Here is a 25,050-nt window from a genome sequence, read left to right on the forward strand (position 1 = left end):
TGAGAAGACTGAAGAATCTCCCTTGTGGTCAAGGAGTGACCACCCTGTGCAAACAGGCACCATCCAGCCCTCGACCCTTGCTTTGTTGCAGTTCCCGCCGGAACTCGAGCGACAGAGATCGACGAGATCAAGCTTGCCTGCCTTCTACCTGCCCGATCCACAGTCCCTGCAGAGCTGAGACCCGTGGAGGCGACCGGAAGCGTGGGGCACGCCATCTTGAAAAGGCCACGAGACGCTGACCGTGCAGCCCACGAGTGACCCTCGAAGCTGTGCACCGGGGTTTGAGAAGCCCCAGCCCCGAGCTCCACTTGCACCAAAGCTCACCCCTCCACACTCGACGAGTGCTGCGTGGGGCCCTTCTGCTTGTGTGCGCTCGACGCGTTGGCCCGGTCACTTGCCAGCTGGCTTGTGGCCCCTGTGCCGACGAAACTTGAAATACGACTTGCTTTTCTGGTTGCTCCAGATCTGCACCAGCTCCTGTGAAAAGGAGCACCCACTCTGACCCTCCTGGTTCGAGTGATAAGCAATCTCCCGGTTCCGCGTGGATTGCTTTTGCCAAGTGCTGTTTGCTGCAATCTTGAAGCCGACGGTGCTGACGGCGAGAGCCTACGTGGGACAGATCGTGACCTGCTCCTGGACGTCGCAGATGCCCCAGAGCCCACGTGACAGCGGAGAGAAGCCTATCGACAACCGCCTGATTGCGCCCGACATTGCCTGGTTCCGTCCTAGTTCCACCCTGGTCACTGCTGAGTGACCCAGACTCTGTCCCCTCTGCTTTCAGGTACTTTTCTACTTCGATCCACCCTTGGATCGCACCGGACACTTCTGCTTCACAGCGCCTGCAGCTGCAACAGCTTCAAGCACCAAGAACCTGCGTGCCAGAACCCGACGCCACTTCGACCCTGTGCACCCACGGCCTGTGGGTGAGGTAACTTTGCAACGCCGGTGTCCTTACACTGGTACACACCTCTAGGGTCTGTGTCTAAAGTTTTGTGTTCCTAGGTTCAGCGGAAGTCTCTTTTAATTCACTTTAACTAACTTTTACGCACCATTGACAGTGCATTGGTGCGCGCCGCACTTTCCGTGCTGCACCCGTCTCCTGTGGGCTACTCCCGACTTCATCATTGCTAGTCCTGACTGCTCCCAGCGAATCTCTAGGCCCTAGGCCTAACCATTGTTCGATAAGTGTTACTTATACCATTTTTTTAGTATATGGTCTGAGTGGCCCCCCGCCCTCATCCATAATTGTGCCAACTTTATATGTTTAACAGTGCTTTTGATTTAACGCTTGTGCCCCTTTCCTCATAAAGAGTACTGGGGAGTAATTTAGAAATAAATACATATATTTTTATAATATATACTTGTGTGGTGTCCTTTCATTTGATTACAGGATTGTATGTGGTAAAACAGCTCGCTTAACACGACCTCTTAAGTTAAGCCTTTAAGGCTGCTTAGTCCATGCTACCACTAGGATAGCTTGTCTAACAAGGTTGACTTACAACCTGACATCTTTGGGGTTTGTTTGGACTGATAACCAGTGGTTCCAGAATTGGAAACACTACATATCAGGCCAACATCTCACAAGGACAAAGTCCTCCGTCCTTGTTTGGGACCAGAAAATAGCAAAAGTAACAACCACAGCCTACTTCCGGCCCAGGAACCCTCTCTAAAGCTCCCTTGGCCAATGGAGTCTTGAATTCCTTGCAGAGCATGGCAAGGTTATCCTCCGTCAGCCGATCGCATACTAGAGGCATTGTTGAAGGAGTAGTCTCGAAGGGAAGGGAATAACCCCTTCGGACTATTTGCAACACTCACCTGTCCAATGTGATGTCCTGCCAGTGGTGGAGATGATGAAATACTCTGCCACCAACTAGGTGTGAATAATCCTCTAGGATCGGACTAGGAAGGTTTTTCGGTGGAGGAGGGAATCATGGCCTGGCTCGACATCTGGCTCCCGACCCACGGGGTCGGAGTAAAGCACGTCCATGGCCCCAGAGTGGCTGCTGAGCTTGCGGGCACTCTGGCCGGAATAGGGTTGGCTCGGTCAATAGCCCCTTTCATAGCCACAAAAGGAGCCAAAAGCAGATGCCGGCTGGGAAGTTGTGGTGAGGCCCAATGACTTGGTCGTGGCCCGCGAGTCCTTGTAACGCTCAAGGGCAGTATCTGCCTGGTCTCAGAAGAGACCAGAGCCATCGAGGGAAATGCCCATGAGGTTATCTTGGATATCCTCTGATAAACCAGACGTTCTTAGCCAGGCGTGGCGACCGTCATGGAAATGACTGCCCAGTGAATCTGTTGTGTCCAAGCCACAACTGATGGCATACTTTGCTGCTTCTTACCATCTGAAATAGCTTGGGAGAGTGGAGCCCGGTCCTCCTCCGAGACCCTGAGCAGCACCAGCGCAATCGTGTCCCATATAAAATGGGAATAACGGCCCAAAAGGCATGCAGTGTTCACCTACCGCACGTCCGTTAAGGCCACATTAAAAGGCAGCAAGGCTTCTGAGCTGGAGACCCCAGGTTGCAGGAACTCTGTCAAGACATTAGTCTTGACTGCCACCGTAGGGATCTGCAAGTCCAGGACCTCTGTAGCCCTGTGCACCACCATAGCAAATGATGCCCCCTCTTGCGTTGCCAAGGTAGGTGGAGATAGATTGCCAGAGTCTGGGGAGGTTTCCAAACCACTAGCATCACCCAGTTCCTCGTACCAGTCCATCTCCTGTGGGTGTGGGATTTCTAAGGGATCATGCCCCCCCTCCTCTTCATCCACCCCTAACCCTTCAGAATAGGGCAGGTTGAATGGCATTGAGCCGCATGGCTCCGTTGGCGCCGGTCTCTGCATCGGAGGTCGCCCGACCAGCTCCTTGTCATCGGATATGAGGATCGAGGATGCGCTCAGTGGGCACTCGGCGATGCCGAGGACCTCTGTGCTGGACGTGGCACCAGTTAAGGTTGCTGCGGAGGTGCGACTGGCACCGGTCCGGGAACGGGTCCAATCGTAGTTCTTGGCGCTCGGGCCGGAGCCGCGCGCGCAGGACCCACGGGTACTCCTCCATTATCCTGCCAAAGGCGCGCTGGCAGGGTCAGGCCACACAAATGTTGTGCATATGGTGTCATAAAACTCCTTGCGCTGGGCAGGGGTTGCTCCCAGGAAGCCAGGGAAACGCAGAGCCGACCCAGGCACCCGCTCGATAAGTGGGGCCTCGAACGCCGAGGTTCCTCCGCCACATCGTGAGTCGGCGGGATGAAGTCGAATCACGCTTCGACTTCTTGTGTTTTTGTATGGTGCCTCTTACCTGACCTCGACGAAGAGGAGTTTGATTTACCGGAGTGGTGCTCGGACCTTCCGCTCGACTAGACGGGGACAGAGATCACCTCTGCGATGCCGGGCCGCAAGCAGCTTTAGGGACCGCTCCCTCAAAGCCTTGGGCGCCATGGCCCAGCAGTCAGAACACAACTTCGAGTCGTGGTCGCACTCCAGGCACCAGAGACACATTAAGTGGGGATGTGCAACCAACATGGTGTGGTGACAGGCGCCACACGGCTTAAACCTTGAGGTCTTCTTAGTTGACATGTTCCTAAACATCAATAGAAGTCGACAAATAGTCAAAAAATGTCTGTCAAAAATTGACAGGGGGTAGCCCTCTTCAACGTATGAGCACTGGCTGGAACGTAACGAAATGAACGGACGTCAGCGTGCCAGATTGGCAGTTGTATTGACGACGCGGACGTCAAGACGACTATGATGTCACATGAAGTCGACCGACGCCACCTAGGGAACTGCTAAGAAAAATCTTCTGGATCGAGCCAGACGCCTGGAAGTTCAAAGGTAAGAAATCTGCAGCTAGATGTCTCTATCAGATACCTCCAGCCAGAGCAGGCATTGTTTCTGCCCTCTGAGAGCATAGGCTACCACCTGCAGGGGGTCAGAAACCTGTCTGTGGTGGCAGGATGGTTGACACCTCTCAGCCAGCACACTAGAGGCTGGTAGGTTTTCAGAGAGCACCTCAGAGGTGCCCTCTGGGTGCATGCCTTAATAAATCCACTACTAGCATCAATATGGATTTATTTAGGCAAATCCATATTATACCAAATACCCTAGGTTTCAGTGAAGCCTGTGTAGCTGGGAAACACGTAATGACCAGTACATATACTTAAGATGGCTTTCCTGTTTACTTGTACTATCTAGTAATTCAACTAGACAGCACAGGGGCATGTCTGTTCTTGCAGATACGTCCACACATGTAGCATAGTGCACTCTGCCTTAGGGCTGTAAGGCCTGCTGTAGGGGTGGTTAATGAGGTGGTAGTGATAAGGGTGCCATGACAAGAATGTGTGCCATGTCGTGTTTTTCTATCTGCGCCAAGGCATGCAGCCTGCAAGGGCAGTGTGCATATTGGTGCTGAGGGATTCCTTAGCATGGCACAATACATGCTGCAGCCCTTGGGACCCTCTTTCGCCTCCCTGCCCTAGGTACAGGGGGTGCTATATGTATTGTCAATTGAGGGAACAATTGTACAGTTTAAGGACAGGGATCTGGCACTGGGGACCTGGTGAGCAGGAGCCCAGTGCACTTGTCAAAATTGCATCAAATACCAGGCAAAAAGTGTGGGTGACCATGTAAAAAAGGGGCACTTTCCTACAGGTGATGGTTAGGTTAGGCTGGCCCTTACTTTGGTGTTGGGTAGGGTGACGGGGGGTGGTAGTGTTTAGGGTATAGTGGTGAAGGTGGTGGTTAGCGTAGTGCAGTTTTTAGGATGGTGATTAGTATCTGTGGAGTGGAGTGGAGTGGAGAAGTGTGGCTCAATGACTAGAGCAGCAGACCCTGATGCAGAGGTCTAGCCCGGGACCAGGGTTCAATTCCCCGCCTCTGCAGGTTTTGGGCTCAAAATTCCACGGACCTGATAATTCTCTCCTTGGTGCCTATTCCATTCATGGAGTCCCACTCTGCAACTCTGGGCAATAGCTTGCTTAATCTCCACAACGGCCCCCACAACGCTAAGGATGCCTGGCCTCCACCCTGGGGGTGCCCAGGAGTGGACGCCTCACAGGGAAAGCCAGGATGGGTTCCACAGCGGTATTCGTACAAGCGCCTTGAGACCCTTGCGGGTGAGTAGTGCGCTATACAAGTATCAATTTACAATTTTATCTGCAATGGGTGTGGTGGTAGGCTGGTTAGGGCGGTGGTGCTTTAGGTGCTGGTGGTTAACGTGATACGTTAGTAGTTTCGGGGGCTGGTGGAGCTTAGGGTAATTGCAATTTGGGTTGTGGTGGTGATCGTTGGATGTAGTGCTGGTAGGGTGGCGGTGATAAGGGTGGTGATACACATACTGATGTAGGAGGTGGATAAAAAAAAGTACCTCAATCCCAGCACGAGCCGCAGAAAGACATTAACGAAACAGAAGCAATTAGTAGTTGGTCAGTACTTTTCAGATAAAAAAAACCAACCCTGTCTAAAGCCCTAAATCGATGCCGAATCCCCCTTACCTTCGATAGATGAGGCTCCTCTTCTTATGCGAGCCATGGCACAGATCGGAAAGAGGAAGCGGAAGGCTCTCCATTTCCTCCGGTGAGGCCACCGCGCCAGTACCTTTACCACAATGAAGCCGATAGCACGTCAGTTACTTGCATAGCCATTACTACGTACGCCGCATTGTACAAATAATGCTTGCTAATGGCTATGCATAGTAACAGTGCATGCGTTGTTATACATGCGTAGTAAAGGTACTACGTAGGTACAGCCACCTTGGAATGGCTTTTTCCCAATATAAAACACCCACTTGAATATTGTAACTTCTAATCTGATGATCAGTATTTTGAGTGAATTGTTAGTAAACAGGGTTAGAAGAATAGATCAACAACTAGTATCTCGAAGAGGGCTTGGAATTGACACAAAAGATTATTGGCAAGAGAGGAGTTGTTAAATATAGGATAATTCTGTGCAATGGTAACTTGCCAAACAGAACAAGTATGTTCTAATTCTCCAGCAAAGTGAGCATTGTTGGGTGGCAAGACCTGTTGCAAAAAATAGGTTAATAAACCAGACGAGGGGGGGAGAAGAGACAAAGATTAGACTCTGTCGTAAGCTTGATGTTTGTTTGTTTTTAAGGTAGCCAGTTCGGCACGTTTTCTCTATACCTTTTGCACAAGCAAAATAGTTTTGGGCATGATGACTAGAGATAGCTTTGGTGGGGAGCAGAAGCTATCTCCAGAGCATTGATACAGTCATTCTTTAGCAGGATCACAATGCGCAGTGTCTCAGTGGCCTTGTCTAGTACCAAGTAGTGATACATGGTCGCCAGCCTACGCATCAATGATTTGGATGACGTCCAGGGCACAAGTCATAAAAAAAGAAGTGGGGGGACGCTGTCACCGGAAGTGACGTCACAACAGGAAGTGACGTCACAAAGGGTGCCGAGCTCCTCATCCCAGAGAGGCACAAGAGTGAAGTCCAGCTGTTTGGCAGGGGGGATGGCGTCCCCCCGGTAAAATAAGTGGGGGGATGCCGTCCACCTGCGTGGTACCCCGACTCGAGCCCTGATGACGTCTAAGCTCTTCAAACGAGGCTTCTTATTGGGGGGAAAGAAGGAATCATGTTCCCTGGAGCCTCTCTTGTTGCTGTAGCAATGATGGGCATTGGTGGTGGACACATGGTCACCAGCCTATGCTTCAATGTCTTGGATGGCCTCCAGGCTCTTCAAGCGAGGCTTCTTATTGAGAAGAAAGAAGGGACCATGTCCCCTGGAGCCTCTCTTGTGGTAGCAAGGATGGGCATTGGTGGTTGAAGAGGTAGGAAGCGTCTGGCCATCAGGTGTATGGAGATGAACTATGGGCATCATCAGTTGTGGAGCAGTCGCTGCTGCTAGAACTCTCGCTCTAGCCTTCAGCTTCATAAGTGAGAGGTATACAAACAGGACTGAATGAAATATATTTATCAATATGAAGTATGTTCTCTGCTTGAATAAGAGGGAAGCAGTGTTTAGCAAGTCAGCTCCAGATCTCGCTGCTCCTGATCCAACGCCGCAACAGTGCCATGAGTCCTTGCTCAACAAATTAAAATGAGCTACTTACCTCATATATGCTCTTAAACAAGTATTGGCAAAGCAAAAAGGTATCTTCTATGTGAGATTTATTTGCCTTGTCAATGTTATAATAACCATGTTGTGCAACTGCACGGATGTTGTGTATGGTATGGCATAGCTTGTCATTTTTTTTGTTTTGCAGTTTGTTATTGCGCCCAAAGGTTTTGGTTCACTTCACATGAACGCCAGTCACCTTACACAAGGACGCATACTTTCAATTTTGTTTTGTAGGCACTGGGAGATGACATGATTTGTCCAGAATCATACAATGTTGAGGCGACACGAAGCGTCGAACTGTGTTTCCCATGTCGACAGCTCTGGCTATTACACTACATCCTCATTGTATAGCATGATATGGCTTGGCCTGCTATTGTATAGTATGCCATGTCATTGTTTGGTATGGCCTCTCATCATATGTATGGAATGTCACATTGTGTAGTATGGTATGGCCTGTCATTGTATGGTAACAGAGAGACAGGTCAGTGGCCAAAGGGACAGACGGTGGTAGAAAGGGGGGGCAACGACATACGGACAGATGGAGGAAGAGAGGGCAACACAACTAAAACAACAACTTTCGGAAAAATGTAAGTGACTCGCAGACCAAAATTATACTTTCAGAACTATGGTGCACCATGTTTGAATCCGTAAGAAAGACATATTTGCTGAGAGGGGTCAAAAGCCACAAGGACAGATTGGCAAAAGCAACATGGATGAAGGGTGGGAGTTTGATTGCAGAGGCAACACTGAAGGACATGTTGACATTCAACAAAATTCAAACAAATGACTGAAGACGCGCAGTCTGAATATAAACTTTTTCCGCCATGGTGAAGCATGTCTGAAGCAGTGGAGGGAGCAGGACAAGAATAGACGGTCTTCAAACAGACGCAGTGTTATGGGGTGCTTCCTCACAGATAACATATTAAGGAGAGCTCTTCAATGAGCAGTGGAAGGACACTCCAAGGAGAAACAAAAGCAGTAATTTGGCCATGCCCCACAGGAGGGATAAACCCACACAGAAGTAATAAAACCTGCACGCGCTACCCAAACAAAAGCCCGTAAATAAGAGTGACGATGAATCTAGCCCCTGGTAAGCAATGGGCTTGTTTAAAGCCACCTTTACGCTAGCAGAATGTCTATCCCCAGCAGAGCACATCACTGGAGGCCAGAATCACAAAGATCCCCTTGCAACGCATCCCGGCATGGCTGAGGAAGTCTTTCATTTTAATGATATATATATATATATATATATATATATATATATATATATATATATATATATATATATATATATATATATATACACACACATATATATATATATATATATATACACACATATATATATATACACTCTCTCGCTCTCTCTCTCTTACACTCACACTCACACTCTCTCACACACACACTCTCTGTCCTATTTCTATGTCAATGGCTGTCCTGTTTTTTGGTTCTGAAAATCTGGTCACCCTAACACCAAAGCATGAGAACTGGAGACGTTGCAGTACATTTCATTGTTTATTGTAGGCCTTTGGTACAAAGAAGAGTTTCAGTTTGTTCAATACAGAGTAAGGGCACAAGTAAAAAATAAATAAGGATTTATGGTGGATTTTTGGGGAGCTGCACGTTTTTCCAGCACTCATCAGAGATGTGCCTGACCAGAAATACACAAGAATAGTTAGAAGCATTCTAATATAAATTGACATTAGATTCCTTAATTAAAGGAAGAAAAAGGTAAAAATAATATTAATCACAAGAAAATAGGTCGTACCTTTTACAACAATGTTTTGGACAAGACTTGGATGGTTGGTTAAGTCTACATTCCTCTCCAAACCACTTTGTATTCGATCTCTCTCTTTCTAGAGAAGCGCATCCATTCAGCAACAATGCACACGTACACACACATGTACACGCACACACACACACACACACGCAATAACTTTCTTGTATATGATATTTTCTGGATTGAGTAACTGCCTTCTCTTTACATCTGACAGTGCTAACAGGTTGATTCCAATATTGGATATTGGTGTGTAATATTGAGGAAAATTCCATGATATTTAGCCACTCGCATGAGTCATCCATTTTTTTGGCATTGGCAGCAAGCCATTAGCGTAAACAATATCACTAATATTAATTGAGATCAAGTATGCGGAGATGTTAATTGCATATTTTTATATATATATATATATATATATATATATATATATATATATATATATATATAGGATCTCAGATACAGCTTTTTCTAAACTGCTAATAAACATTAATACCCAAACAATAGCCTTGTCTAAGCACATACCAGTTAACTCACTAAGCAAGATTACACTTGTTAATCAAATAAATAACCTCTTTAACTACACTAATTAGCTCAACAAACTAATTTCACTCAATGAATTTATCAAGCAAGCTATATTCAATCAAATCGACCCAGTATGCCAATTCTGGTAAAAAAAAAAACGACCACTCAGCAAATCTAACAAGTGTGAATAATCAATTTCTAGGTAAGCAAGTACAGCCTGGGATAAATTGCTCACTTCACAACCCAATCAACCAAACGTTTGTCAATCAATCAACTGTATTAAAAGCCAAGAACTTACCAACCAGCATTTTCAGTTATTCAAGCAGCAGTCCTGGCAACCAAGCTGACCAGTAGTAAAATAACACACTAAAATCCACCGGTCACATAAGAAATGTCTGCCATGCAATCAATCAGTCTACTATAAAAAACAACTGACAATCCATACAAGGCAGCCTGATCCTAAATTTCCACACAACCAACGAGCTCAACAAGAATTTCAATAATCCCGTACATCATCTCACCAAACTACTCTGCTTTACTTAACGCTCTTACATTCGAAACTGTCAACCAACCAATCATCCTACTCAAACAGACTTGCCAACCTTTCAAATCAAATGTTGACCCACCCCATCATCGAAGAAGTATGTGGAAATAAATAACCAACCAAGTAGTCCAACAACCTAAACCAACCAATGTGATTGGCATCGGAAACAACTTTTGTTCAGAAATTACTTTCATGCGGAATCAAACATAACAAACATAGGAATTTACTAATAAGTACCAGAGTTGTTCTTTCTTGGATTAGTGGGAGAGGCACACCTAGAAAGAGACGTTGGTGAACGGAACCAGAAAAAAAGCAGGTTTTGCATTGTCATGGAAAGTTTGTCACTTTAAACATCTGTTATGAAAGTATCTCTAAAATGTACTGCAGTAATCTTACATAAAGATCAAATAACTATTCCAAAAATACGCAGGAACACAACCCGGGTCCCTACATTTTGGGAGAAAAAGAAAATCTGGTTCGCTAAAAATACGTCCGAAAATTAGGAACACAAATTTGAATTCAATGTTTTGCAGGCTGAATATCATCTGCGGCTACTCTAGAGTCTTACATGCTCCATAAATGCACAAACTGTGCCTCTTCCTTGCACAGGACATTGGTTTCTCCGACAGCATTTCTTCCGTCTCCACATAATAGGAAGAAAAGTGTCTCATGAGAGATTAAAGCTTTTTATATAGGTGGAGAAACACTGCAGTATTATGTTCTTAGCAGTTCTTCATTGGTGCTAGCAGTCACTTATCAACAAGACATGTTCTACTCAGTGGTTCCAGAAACGGTTGTGAGTCTAAGCTTGTGCTTTGGGAAAGAGACCAGTGTGTGATCTCCTTTAGTTGGTGAATATAGCATATACCTCTAATGTGAGAGTAGAATGGCGGAAACCTCTTTTGGTATTTTGTTGGGAAAGCAGGGCTCTAGTGACGTTAATACTATGGTAGTGGTCGAATCTCTTCCGGCTTTTTCTGTTTGAGGAAATGATCTCAGAACAAATCACAATTAGAAGATGGGTACGATTTCTTTTTGGATATTTTAGGACAAAATCTGAAGGCACCTCCTCAGTACTAGACTTGTGTGATCTCTTCTAGAAATGTGTCCAGTCGGCATAGGTTCTCATAGGTACCAGTGCCTGGTATGAGATCAGTTTGACATTGTTTGGAAATTTGTTGAGAATGCGGCTTAAACTTTGCCCCCATATGAGGCCAGTATGACTTAAGGCTTTCAAGAAAAATGTGGAATACGAGACAGCGTGATTTCGTTTAGAAGCTGTTTCAGTAGAGCTCTTAGGATGGGTACACAGTGTGAGACTGGTGCACCCTTATGTGTAAATTTGTTGGCTTGATCACTTAAGAGCTCTTTGGAAATGTGTTGAGTATATGGACTACAGTATGAGACTGCAGGGGCCTCTTTTACAAATGTGAACAGTATGCAGGTGTTATGACGGGGCCTGGTAGGAGATCGGTTTACCATATTTGGTGATTGAATGACCTAAAGTAAGAGTGCATGGGTTGAGGCTGGTGTGACATCTTTTGGATATGTACAGTTTCTTTCTCAGGATTTTTCCTGAAAATATTTACAAACGGGTTGCCCTTATTGCAGAACCACACCGAAATGAGATTTGTGGAACTGCAATTGCCAGTTGGTAGAGAAAGCGTCACTCACAATAGGTCCTGTATACAAGAATGATTTGCCCTGTCTGAAATTTCATAGGAAGGTAGCTCTCAGAAGAAATATTCAACAAAAAAATGAGGCTAGTGTGACTTCTTCTGAAGATGGAGGACATTTCCATCAGGTCTTTTCCTGAATAGTACACTAATGGACTCTCTTTTGGTGAATTGTTGAGAAAGCAGAGTTCCTGCCTTATCTAAGTAAACCTAAGGCAGACTTTTTGGTGCTTTCCCGTAAAAACATCTCTCTCCGAAGATTCTACATATAATAATGAATTTAGTTTCATTGTTTACAGTTACTCGCTTTAGAGTGTATGATCTACTTCATTTGTTCTTTGGGATTACAAATTTCAAGTCAGACCACAAGCATGGCCACCCAAGTGAGCTACTTTGTTACTGGGGTTCACGGAGCCAAGCTTCTTTGGGATGGCAGAGCTTCAGAATAGCGGGCTCTGTCTCTGTATATTTCTAGGGAAAACAAGGTTATTGACTTCCCCCTATCCGACGCCTGTGTAATCTGTTTTGGTAATTCTTTAGACAAGTGGAGATCAGGTTAGGAACCCAGTGTGGGATTAGAGTAAATTCTTTTGGTCGTTTACTTGCAAATGGGAGGCACCCAGCTTCAGGGCTTTGTATGGATTGCTAATGACCTGTGGAAATCTAGCACACTAAAGGACTGAGAGTAGCATATGTTGTGGTAGCTCTTGGGTAAAACAGACCAGCTTTGGCAGATCCCTAGTTTGGTATTTTTTAATAAATGTTTAGATAGTTTTTTCTATTCTAATGATTAATGTGGGAAGTCTAGCTTGGAGCAGAACCTTAGTTTCCGACTGGTGGTGTATATTTTGGTAATTGAGCAGGAACCTCCTTATCGGACTGGTGGTGAATTTTTGGGAAATTCACGCAAAAAGCTCCGCTCAGTGAAGGTTATCAGTGCGAAACTGGTGTTATCTGCTCTTATAGTTCATATGGCAAGCTAGGCTCTAGGCACTTTTCTAGTTTAAGGCTGGGGTTTAATGATAATGAAGTTTATACATGAATATTACTTTCAGACAGATACCCAATTTGAGACTGATGTTTTATCTTTCGAACAGTTTGAGACTGCGCTTGTGATAGTCCTGAATGCCCTTTCTCGGGACAGCACCCGATTCGTCATTAATATTCTGGAGAGGCATGCCTTAATACACGGCTTCAGTTTAAGACCACTGTTTGGTACCTAATAAGTGAGTCCCAGTTCATGATTGGAGAATTGTATGAAATTAATGTTGCAACACCAAACGAATGGTGTCTTGTGCAGATAAGAATATTCGTACATAGGCAGTGCCTCTGAGAGGCTTGTGAAGTTTGGGCCAAGTCTCTTACATATTTTACTTCCTCTACATTGAGCTAAACTGCTTGGGAGTTGGTTCTGAAGCCTAGTACTCCTTTGGCCATGTTTTGGGGAGATGAAATAAAGGCAAATTTAGTCAGTTGGAGGGAGACAAGCTGTGGTCAAGCGGGAGAACTAGGTGAAGAGAGATGCACCGTTGAGCACAACCTCTAGTGTGTGAACAGACTTGACCAGTAAAAAGACAACAATAGAAGGAAAGGATTCTCCCTACTTGAATGCAGGTATATAATAAACTTTAAGATATTCTGAGTAAATATTGTTTAAACTTTGTCATTTGGTTTAAAGAGCCCAGGCTACACAGCACCGTCCAGTGAACCACTGCCATGTCCTACATAACATACATATTAATATAAAAAGAGAAATACACATAATACACTATTGAAAATCTGCCTATAAAAACTACATATTTCTAAAATTATTTTAAAGGAGGTATAAAGAAAACATCTTTTTTCTTTTGGCACAATGTCAGGAATAGAAAGTTAAGACTCTGCCTACAAAAGGGTTTCTAGGCCAAACTCTAAGGTATCTAAAATTCTTTTTTTCCACACAAACATTTCTTTTGGTTGTTTGGTTTTGCTTGACATACAAAGAATACACACGCACTCTCAGACCTAGAAGGGACCGATGCTCCGGAAGAAATAGATGGAAATGCTGCATATCCACCATTGTTTGCTTATTCAGCTGTTACCGTAAAAAAGTATGGACATAAGGACATGTGGGAATAAAAGGAAAAACCAGAAAGGCATTTTAAAGAGGGACAGAATAGAAGACACATGAAAGATAGCAGTTACAGAATGTGAGAGGGACAAGAATGAAAATAAAGGGAAGCGATCCCAAGGAGAGAAAAACAGAACAGTAGGCCAGAGAAGACCAGCGGCAGTTCCATCATGACCATTGGGCGCGTCATGCCCAACACAGACATCAGAAGCATGTAAAGTAGCATAGTATGCACAGCAAAAAGCCAATTTAAATGTTCTGAAAAGTGGTCACAAATTCCTGCTGGTTCAAACAGCACACCTACAACCTCGGGCACTAACCCACATTGGCTGATCCAGTACAGCCTATCTAGTACATGAAGGCCAGGGGCATGTTAAAGCTGTGACAGGGAATTATAGGGGTTTTCTTCGGCCAGTTGGGATATGCTAGTATCCCAAATCTATGAAGCTTACTATCCAGAGGTCCAGAGTCCATCGCTTCAGGAGGCATGCTCAATTCAGCCACCATTGGCAAGCGGATTTGAAGGTAAGGACGGAGCAGATTATATTGCTTTGAAAAGTACAAGGAGCAAGATGCCATCAGGCAGGTCTTCCAAATGCAGGCATAGTGTGGCTTTTTTGCAGGCAGGTGTTTCAGTCCTTGACTCTCAATAAGTCCTGGCCACATTACAAGTCCATTGGCAGTCACGTTGAGGGGAGATCGCACACCCCCTTACATTTTGCAGAGAAACGTTGAGGTCCTCCAGGTAAGAGCGATTCTTTAGTGCTCCGAAATCCAGACTTCAGCTGCTTTCACCCATGGAGCTCTGTGAAGGTACCATCTATTAAGCTGTTCCAATCAGGCACTTTGTAGGGTAGGCCGTCACCATCACCTACAACCACTTGATATCAAATCCCTATTTCCAGTCCCCTTTCTCATGTACCGAAACAGGCACATAGCTGGAGTTACTTGTTTACATCTTGGTTATGGAACTGTTCACTAGATGTGAAACCTTCACTACATAAACAATAAAAACTGTACATAAAATATTATTAAATTGATCTGTAACTTAATTCCCAGACCCTCTTATCCATCACAACATGTTTTCCTGTTGTAATATATAGAGTAGTTGTGCTTACATTTTTGCTGTAAATCCCTTGCAGGCTAATGTTGACATATTTTTCCTGTCACTATGGTTGTGAATGCACAAGCTTTATGTATTAGAAGTTATAGAAAACTATGGAGTTTACTTTGGTACATAATACCAAGATATTGACAACTGAACGCAACAGAATGTATGCAAATGTGTCTTGTGCCCTCCCACAGTGACTTTACAAGGAAGAGTAGACAGGAGTAAGGAGGTAAAGCTTATGGTGCTTGGAGGACTGTTTGACTCAGCTGGCTTTAGGAAATCTGCGGTGAAAATAGTATGGCGGTAACATGCAGTCGGCAGACAGTGGTGAACAAAGCAGCACTGAAGGATAGTGCTATACACTGAGGGGCTAGAGACGCGCCCAAAGAGCGACATACTTTTCTCAGGTGAGAAGAACCCATGCTCGAACATCAGCAGTAGCGATGGCTCCATCAGGTCATCTCTGTAACTACGACCCCAGGAGAAATCCACTAAAAGACTGAACGGCTGTTCGCAAACACAGGAATCTTCTTGTTTTGAGGACAGAAGAGGACTTTGGCGCCATGTCTACATCGCAACATACTAGAGGTTTTACGGCAAGAGAGGATGCTTTGCTCCAACACCAATTGATGGGCAGGCCCAAGCATTGCAGAAGTAGTTAGAGGGTGGATCTGTGGTGACGTAGCGTATGAGTCAAATACGATGTCCTTTGGGGCTGTCTCTAGCTCGGTGTAACCCTCAGATATCATCTATGAATTAGCTACTAGGTTTGGTTAATTTTTCATTAAGAAAAGTGGAAATTGTGTTAGAATCTTAAAGCTCTACATCTTTGGAAGTATTTTAGCTCCTTTTCTTAAAAATATTTAGTGAGAGACATGTAAAACATGGTACCAGACACAGCAGCACGGAATGAGGGGAGGTATGGTGTCCTGGAAGGATTCCTTAAGCAAGGCGGGCACAACTGCATTCACAAGCATGTGTACATATTTGGTTTTTGTATATTTGGTATATTGCTCATTGTAGCAGAAGCCCACCCCATTTGGAGAATCCCCTGGGCAAGTAAGACATGGCTGCCCATGTAGCACAACAAGTGAGGCTGAGAGATGGCATGAAGATTCTGGCAGCAAATTCTAGCCTTGCCTCTGATGATGGTAAGTCGAAGGGGAAACAGGGAATACTTTTTACCTTCAATTTTTCAATTCTTTATAATCATGGCGTAAATGGCTGATTCTTAAAATTGTCCGAACCAGACCGCCGCACCAGTGATTTGAAACCCAATATTGAGTGGGTGTTTTTTTTTTGGTTATTTGCTTAAAAATCATCCCTTCTAATCCAGTGGCTTTTAGTGTCACTGGAAAAGGTGTTTCCCCTTCCTACCCATCCTCCCATTAGTAAATGCACAGACATAAAAGCACCCACGCTAGGTGGATGAGGCATCAGAAGCTGCCCTGTAAAGGGAAGCATTCTGAGGTAGTTTTGGTTTTTCTGCTTATTTTAAAAATATATATAATTATTTCTTGGATGCTTCAAAAGAGACGGAAGTGTCACTCCAAGCTGGCGTCCAAGCGGTGCTTTGAACAATCTTCTTAGGTGAGGTAGATTCTTTGGAGGTTTGTTGGTTTTTTTTAGGAGTCCAGCTCGGTAACCCGAAGCCCAGAGGCAAGGCAAAACAACAGAAAAATGCCCAGCCCAGGGCCAAGGTCACCGTATAAGAGATGGTTGTATGTTTGTCACCGCTTAGCCACTTGGATGGCCGGAGGGGTGGTGTTCCACCGTGATCTGGATTTGTGGCGAGCCCTGGTCAGACCTCCCCTCTCTGGAAAATTGAGGCTCCTGAAAGAAAGAGAAGGACCACTCATCAGATACTAAAGCACTTATGGAGAATAAAACAGAAATATTAAGGGAGCAGGAGGCTAAGAGCTACAATTAAGACTCATTTATACTGGTGATGGCAATGCTATCAGGATTGCAAGAGCAGCACATGTCCTCTCTTTCAAACATTGCTTGGTGTGCTCAACATTCCTGACAACTGAGGGATTGATTTGAGTTTCGGAGGTAATGAAACATCCTCCTATTTCTGGTGGAAATGATGCTTCTGGAGGAGAATCCACCAGTGGGTTCTCTGGATTCATCACTTTATTAAGAAATCCCAGGAATTCCGATAACCACCCAACTCGAAGTCAATCCCAGACTTGAGAGGAGACAGAAGACCCATCAACTTGACGAGGAAGTTGGAAATCCACCACTAGAACATTATTTGCTGATGGATAATCCTCCAGCAAAATTAGCTCCACCATATTATCCCTATGTAGCTGTTAATCTTAGCAGAGGATTGTCTGCTGGGGAGAATTCTCTCTTTTTCGAATATGTACCATGCTTTCCACAAAACCCATACGCAGGTGCTAGAGTATAATCAGATATATCTGATAACTAACTGGGTGCAGTGCACAAAATGTGTGCGTGTACATGCACGTTTGTCCAGGCATGCACTGGGACCTCACATGTTTTAGGCCATGTGTGTATGTGTGGGTCCCTGCACACCCGGGACGAGAATTATAAACAATTTGCGTCTGGTTTGCATTACTTTTTTACTGCAAACTTGAGGCAAAGTTTTGTGGTGGGATTTACAATTCAATTGTATTGTAACTTTAAAATAACCCAAAGCTGTGCAATGCGTTACTTTGCGTCAAGGTGGTGTTCCATGGCTGGTGCATGTGTGTTTCCATGCAACCACCCACGTTTTTTGCCTCAAATCTCTTTGAACAAAGAATTGTAGGAAGGGATTTGCAGACAATTTGTGCTCCTCCTCGAGGCAGAGTTAATGAGAAAACTTTTTTGCGTTTCTTCTAGTTCTTCCCATATTGCATGCGTGCTGCATTGTACAGCGCACATGCACCGTTTTTGTACTGGAACAGACACCTGTGCATGGCACAACAGAGACACACATAGACTATGGGGCAAGGATGAATGAATTGGCGCAGTGGTAGCTCAGGGAGATAAAAGAACAGCTCCATATCTCAGTAGATAGGGCACAGTTCTGCTCTCTCCTGTTCACGCAACGCAGTGCTGCACCTTCAGATTCTGCTCTGCGTTGCGTGACTTGTATGTGAATCTGGGCTGCGCTGTGGCCTGATGCGAGTCCCTCAGCAGGGATCAACTGATTGCAGAGCCTGGCGCCTATTCTGCTGCAGCTAGGCCTGGCAAGCCCCTTTGAGCAGGAGCGGAGCTGTGATGACGCATGTACAGATGCTGCGTTCCTCCCAAAGTAAAAGAGGAGCAGCGTCTTGGGATGCAAGCTGCCCATCACCGGATTAGGATCGGATGGATTTTGGTGAGCGAATAGAGGGTGCATGATGGGTTGTAGTGGGATCTCCTGCACATATTGACCTTCTAGAGAAGATAATACGACTATATAACTTATAATGATATGCAACTGAGATAATGCTCTCAGAAACATTCTGGTATAAACTAGGAGTGTTGGAGTCCACCATTTTCTGTCCCTTGTATCTTGGTATCAGTTATGGCCCAGAGCTCTGGACCTTCCCTCCCAAACATGCCATTACCTGAGTGACCAGTTCTATCATTTCAGATGGAGTTGCTCCGGTTTCTTTCCTCCCCACCTGGGACCGTGCACTCTGCTGGGACTCCTGCAGGGTACTGGGGGCGGCTTCGGATCCCTGTGGCACGGTCCAGCTGTCTTGGGTTCCCTTCTTGCAGAAGAGGCTGTAGCAGGAACAGAGGTTTATGTTACTACGAAGACAGATTATAAAATAAGACATTCTGACAAAGTAAACCTTACACGTAACATATAAGTGACAAAGGAAACACATGCCTACTGCACGGTCTAAAATGTCTTTATACCAGACTGACCCATAGGCAGGGTTTTGCCCAGCTAAAACAGCACAAATAAGGCCAAGAGACAACTAAAGGGATGTTCACCAAACACAGAACTACATAAAGTAGAGTGTTGTGCATTGGAAACATACAAGCACCTTCAAAGTGGAGTTTGTCTACAGAACATGCTGAGCTCTGACAAGACAAAGGAACATCCAGAATCAAGCCTGGCTCTACTTAGGTGAACCTGTGCCCAAATCGACACTGCTCATACCAAAGCCGCATTTAGCTAATACGAAGTAACTGAAGAGAGAAACAAGACAAAACCTTTATGCAGCCTGTGGAATTGTGAGGCACAACCAAGCACAAGTTCACACAAAAGACAACTAAAAAACATCCACCGCGGACTCGGACACAAGCACAGTGAAATGTGAAATGTGAACTCAGACATGTTAGAGCCCTTCGCTGACAAGTAAGACCCATGAGACAAGTAAATACAATATCTCACATGGCCAAAGCACATAGTTCAGCTAAGACCAGGTTACAACTAAAGGTAAGTAAGCTCATTCAAGCCACAACCAAGGTGTAAACCCATATTGAGCCGTAGCAGAACAATAACAAAACCCTCGTCGACATACAAAATAAGGCACTTCCAAAAACAAGCTTAAACACATCTTCTGATCTCAGACAAACAAAGACATAGCCACAGAGAATTTAATTCAATGCCAAACCAGGATAAAGTCTCGACTAAGTTTAATCAAGAAAGGACATTGCTGAGTCAGTAAATGTTGAAGTACTGTACAGACATAGGGAATAACCAAAAGACACTAAAAGTCGCCCAATCAAGAAACATAAAACTGAGCAAACCTTGAAGCAATCAAAAGTAAACTAAACTATTGGAGGCAGTGAACACAGATTTAAAGCAAATTCATGGTAGACAATACATATACCGTTCAAGGCAGACCCAATAGAAATTTATGACTTGCCACAAACAATGCACCCATGGTAGAACCAAAATTACAATTAACGAAGAAGGAACTATAAAACAATCAAAATGAGGTCAACTGAGAAGTAGTAACAGCACCAAGCAAAACCAAGCGTGTGGGAATACGGCAAGGGCTGCCAACTTTGGAAGTGGTGAACCAGGTTAAAGTCTCTGTCGGCTCAACATTCTGTGATTCTGCACAGGTCATTTCATCTCCCCGTGCCTAAAAAATGAACGTGACCGAGTGTAATGTATCTATCTGGGGTTCATGTAGAGCACTCCAAAACCTTTGGGTCGAGTTTGTGTTATGTAAAACTTTGTAAAAAAAAAAATAATAATAACACTTTTGATAATTGACAATGTATACACTGGTCACCCAAAGTAGAAGTCATCCAAAATTGACCTCAACTAAGGTAGAGTGGTACCATAACTGAATTTATCAGTCATCGTCTTATTAAAATCTAGGGGCCATATTATCAATTCAGGCGGAAAAAATTATCGCTGTTTTAGCGGCAGAAAACTGCCGCTAAAACGGCGATAATGGGCTTGATAATATGCTCTATGGAATTCCAATTGAAGTCCATGTTAGATGTCCTTCACATTTAACATGGGCTTCAATTGGAATTCCATAGAGCATGCTATCAAGCCCATTATCGCCGTTTTAGAGGCCGTTTTCTGCCGCTAAAGCAGCGATAATTTCTTCGCCTGTCTTGATAATATGCCCCTAGATTGGGACGTTGGTGGCACATTGAAACTACACTAACCACGACCTTTCCTAGTATGACCAAAACTCAGCTAACCAAGTTAATCAAACTATAGTTCACACAGAGCTATTCTAAGGCACTGAAACGCTTGTGTAAAAGAGAGCTGGAAGGCCAAGTCAATCCAGGATGCTCTCACGGTATCACTAAAGCAGCAATCAACCTGAAGACTATCATGGTACAGTTAATGCTCAATTAAGGGTCACAGTGTTACCAAACAGCCAGAACACAGATCGGCCCCGCAGTGTAGACAAACTGCAATATGTGCACGGCAGTGCCAGAGTGAGACCATTAAAGACTCGGGGAGGACGGCCAACACAGCAACATGGTGCTTCACTGAAACACAGAGCTAGTTAACAAGACAGAGGAAAAATGCAGCCAAATCTTAGATCCCCAAGAATGGAGTAAAAAACAACATATCGGTAACAACCATTTCAGGAAACAGAAACTGCGACAGCTGAAGTTGAAACAGGAGGCCTTTTGGCTATTACTGGTTTGTGAATGGCATTTCAAATGATTTAGGAGTCCTTTGATTAGGTGTGGAAATGCAAGGATATTTGCAGGTGGGGAATGTCCAGTGGAAGTAAGAGTGCGGCTTGCTTCCCGGTGCTGAATCGTGTTGGGACCCACTGTATTCTCATATCCATCATAATCATATGGATAGTAATGTTACAGAAAACTACTTCGGTCTCATGGAGATCTGTGAGGGGTTCTATTGAAGTTTCAACAATAAATGTATTAAACACCTCTTGCAGCTGGTGCTTGGCTTGAGGGTTTTGTTTTCAACGTCAACCCAGAGAAGTTTGCTTGGTACCCACCAATGGCTTCTATGATTGAGTAAGATATTCTGCTGGGACATGGTTGGCTTCTTTTTATTGAATCTTGATGCCACTGAGGACAGGCCATCTCGTCTGTTTTATGAAGGAGGTGGCATTGAGATTAAGCACTTTATATTTTAACTTCTGTTCTGAAGATGGAGGTGAGGTGCAGTTCAAGTCCACCTTTGCAGTGTAACAACAAAAGGGGCTTTCTTGAAGTGTTTTAGTCTTCATTCACTCAGGATCTCCGTCAGACCCATGCCCACACCACGTATTCAACAAAGCAGACGCGGCCATCGCACCCCAACTACGGAAGGTCATCAACATCTCCTTCGAAAAAGCGACATTCCCGGAAAGCTGGAAGCACGCCAAAATCAACGCCCTCCTCAAAAAGCCCAAAGCGGACCCCAAGGACCTCAAGAACTTCCGACCCATCTTCCTGCTCCCGTTCCCGGCAAAGGTCATCGAGAAAATCGTCAACATTCAACTGACCCGCCACCTCAAAGACAACAACATCCTGGACCCGTCCCAATCTGGATTCAGACGAAACCACAGCACCTAGACAGCCCTCATCGCCACCACAGACGACATCAGACGCCAAATGGACAACGACGAAACATCAGCCCTCATCCTCCTAGACCTGTCAGCCGCATTCGACACAGTCTGCCACCGCACCCTAAAGACACGCCTCCAAGAAGCCGGAATCCGAGAGAAGGCTCTTGACTGGACCACATCCTTCCTCTCTGGCAGAACCCAGAGCGTCCGCCTCCCACCTTTCCGGTCAGAAGCCACCAACATCATCTGCGACGTCCCCCAGGGCTCATCCCTCAACTCGACACTGTTCAACATCTACATGGCCCCCCTCGCACAAGTGGCCCGCCACCACAACCTCAACATCATCTCCTACGCTGATGACACCCAGCTCATCCTCTCTCTCACCAAGGACCCCCACACTGCCAAAACCAACATTCACGAGGGCATGAAGGCCATCGCCGACTGGATGAGGAGCAGCCGTCTGAAACTGAAATCGGACAAGACGGAGGTCCTCATCCTCGGACCCACCCCTCAGCCTGGGACGACTCCTGGTGGCTGACCGCTCTAGGGAGAGCACCAACCCGACCGACCACGCACGCAACCTAGGATTCATCCTGGACTCCTCCCTCTCCATGTCCAAACAAGTCAACGCAGTCTCCTCCTCCTGCTACAACACCCTACGCTTGCTCCGCCGGATCTACAAATGGATCCCGACCGAAACAAGAAGAACAGTGACACAGGCCCTCGTCAGCAGCAGACTGGACTACGGCAACGCACTCTACGCAGGAATCCCAGCCAAACACCAACGGCGACTACAACGCATCCAAAATGCCTCCGCTCGACTTATCGTCAATGCCTCCCATCACAGCCACATCACCCCCCTCCTGCACTGGCTCCCCATCGACAAGAAGATCACCTTCAAGCTCCTCACCCACACACACAAAGCACTCCACAACGCCGGACCAGCCTACCTGAACAGCAGACTCAGCTTCTACACCCTCACCCGCCAGCTCCGCTCCGCCAGCCTTGCCCTTGCAGATGTCCCCCGCATCCAACGCACGACATCCGGTGGCAGATCCTTCTCTTACCTCGTGCCAAAACCTGGAACACCCTCCCAACCCACCTACGCCAGACCCAAGACCTACTCGCCTTCAGAAGACTCCTCAAGACCTGAAGCGGCAACCCCCCCCACCCCCCCCCCAGCCTTGAGACCCTCACAGGTATGTAGCGCGCTTTACAAGTCCCCTGATTGATTGATTGAGTCTTTGAGGCTTTAACGATATTGCACTAGAAAAACTGTGACCTGATTATATACTGTGGACAAAGCAGCAACCTTTGAATAAACACACCGGGTAAGATTTATCAAAACTTTGCGTTACTACAGAGTCATGCAAAGTCTTGAAAGGGTATTACCTTTACTCAAGATGCAAAGGTGTATGTATGGCACTAGGCAGCCTGTGTGTTGGTCAGTACACTTTAGCATCCAAACAGTGACTGGAAGGTACCACTTAAAAGACCAATAGAGTGCTCCACCTGTATTAACACTATGGCATATATCCTCCCCTGTCCAATGGATGTGTGAAAAGGAAACAAACAAAATGTCCACAAGAAATGGAGACAAAGAATCAGTGGTAGGCTCACCAGTGTAAATGTGAAACTTCATAATATATGTGTATGCAAGTGAACCAGAGAACGCTTTCAAACACCCCAACTCTAAATCTTGTTGGGCTCGAACGTACAGACCTTGGACAGAGGTAGAATAATCGCTTTAGTGACACAACTAAACATTCATGACATCTGGTGTTACCTCTTGCGATACCCGAACATGAGGAAGAGGACACAGAAGATGATGCAGGCCATCCCAATATGGATTCCCACCACGATGCCGGCCAGAGACGTCTCTCCTTCCTGGCTGCAGTGGCACACCGGATCTTCACCTGCTGGAAGAGCACATTTGTAATCACAATCACATTTGGAGATCTCCTTTGGTTTGTACTGCAGAATGTTTTTGGGTTATTCACTACTGGGTGACTAATATTCATACCCTCTTTGTGCTGGCCACCTTTAACATGGGTCTGCTGTGTGGATGACCAATCAATTCACAGCTATCATCCATCCAAGCCTATGCTGGTGTCGTTCTTTTACGTATTGATTGATAGGTGGCTTGTTAAGTGGCACGTGCTGCCCTCAGGCTGCTTCTGTGCACCAAGGTTAGGTATCGAGGCGGAAGGCCATGAGTAAGAAGAAGTGGAGACAACTGAGACAGCACGAGACGTGTCCTCTCATCCCCCATCAACCATGAATTGAGCAATAATGGTGGTAGAAGGAAACTTAATTGCAATAATGAAAGGTCTTCATATTAAACAGATTTTCAGTAGCAATTTTGTATAAAATTATTCATTTTAAAGTCATTTGTTTTCTAGGATGCCGTATTCACAAAATCGAAATAGTCACCATGAGATTACATTTCTGCCCAATCTAAATCTCTCTCCAGTGACTCCTCATGAAAAGCCTGAATCTGCTACAGAAATCAGTGCATTTCTCATTAAAGTACAACTTATTTACAAGCGTTTGTATCGCCGACTGGGTCAAGAGTTGTCTACAGCAGAATCCATGGATCTTATCTGACGAATCTGTGACCAACTCCCCCCAAATGAGGTGGTTTTAAATTATATGGCCCAGGTATACACCTTGGAGAGCACAGCATGGCCAGAGCAGTAGCTATGTTTGTTTCTAACTCCCCATGGGAGCCTCCTTCCTCTGTGACCCATGTGTGGACATGGCTAGCTCCTGAAGGTCTGCACCGACTCATGAAACGTGCCTTGGACTTAGTAAGGGAGCTTGGAGAGGGCATGGAGAAAGGAGGTCAGTAGTGAAACAAGGCCTCTGGGCCACATAAATCTGCAGGTGGCAACTGGGGGTGCCCAAGCAACAGAGACAGCAGTTAAGTTTCATGGACAAAAGGCGCATTTACGATCCCCGGGGTCTCGCGGGCCGTGAGCTTGCATACGTACTGCGTAAATAGTCAAATAAAAGCTGCCTTACTAAAATGCGCTGGGCGGATAATTCTTAGATGGCACTGCTGTCTAAAAAACCCATCTTTTTTTGTTGGGGGGGGGGGGGCAATAATTCCACCCCAGAGTCTAATAGGGTCCATCTATGTTGGTTTTCCTTCCTGACCACTGAAGCATGATGGGGGGACGTGATTTAATAACTGGGTAGAGCAAGGGTGAGATATGCTCAGCTGTAGAATACATCCAGTATCCAAGGTTTGCCTTATGAGGCCCTCAATGGCACTGC

At 45.5% G+C, this 25,050-nt stretch overlaps 1 protein-coding gene across 1 annotated transcript in view; it reads right to left on the reverse strand.

The window, feature by feature from the left end:
* Nucleotides 1-16,333: 16,333 nt before the first annotated feature.
* The window catches only part of LOC147673631 (immunoglobulin superfamily DCC subclass member 3-like), an 82,801-nt gene continuing 74,084 nt past the window's right edge, over nucleotides 16,334-25,050 (reverse strand). Inside the window, exons 12-14 of the mRNA XM_086946386.1 lie at nucleotides 23,558-23,687; nucleotides 18,382-18,541; nucleotides 16,334-16,651 (exon numbers count right to left, since the gene is read on the reverse strand). Of these exons, the coding sequence (XP_086802512.1) occupies nucleotides 16,556-16,651; nucleotides 18,382-18,541; nucleotides 23,558-23,687 (386 nt within the window). The 3' untranslated portion in view covers nucleotides 16,334-16,555. The remainder of the gene's footprint in view (nucleotides 16,652-18,381; nucleotides 18,542-23,557; nucleotides 23,688-25,050) is intronic.

Source organism: Lissotriton vulgaris, chromosome 12 (assembly GCF_964263255.1).
Source record: "Lissotriton vulgaris chromosome 12, aLisVul1.2, whole genome shotgun sequence".
Classification (NCBI taxonomy): domain Eukaryota; kingdom Metazoa; phylum Chordata; class Amphibia; order Caudata; family Salamandridae; genus Lissotriton; species Lissotriton vulgaris.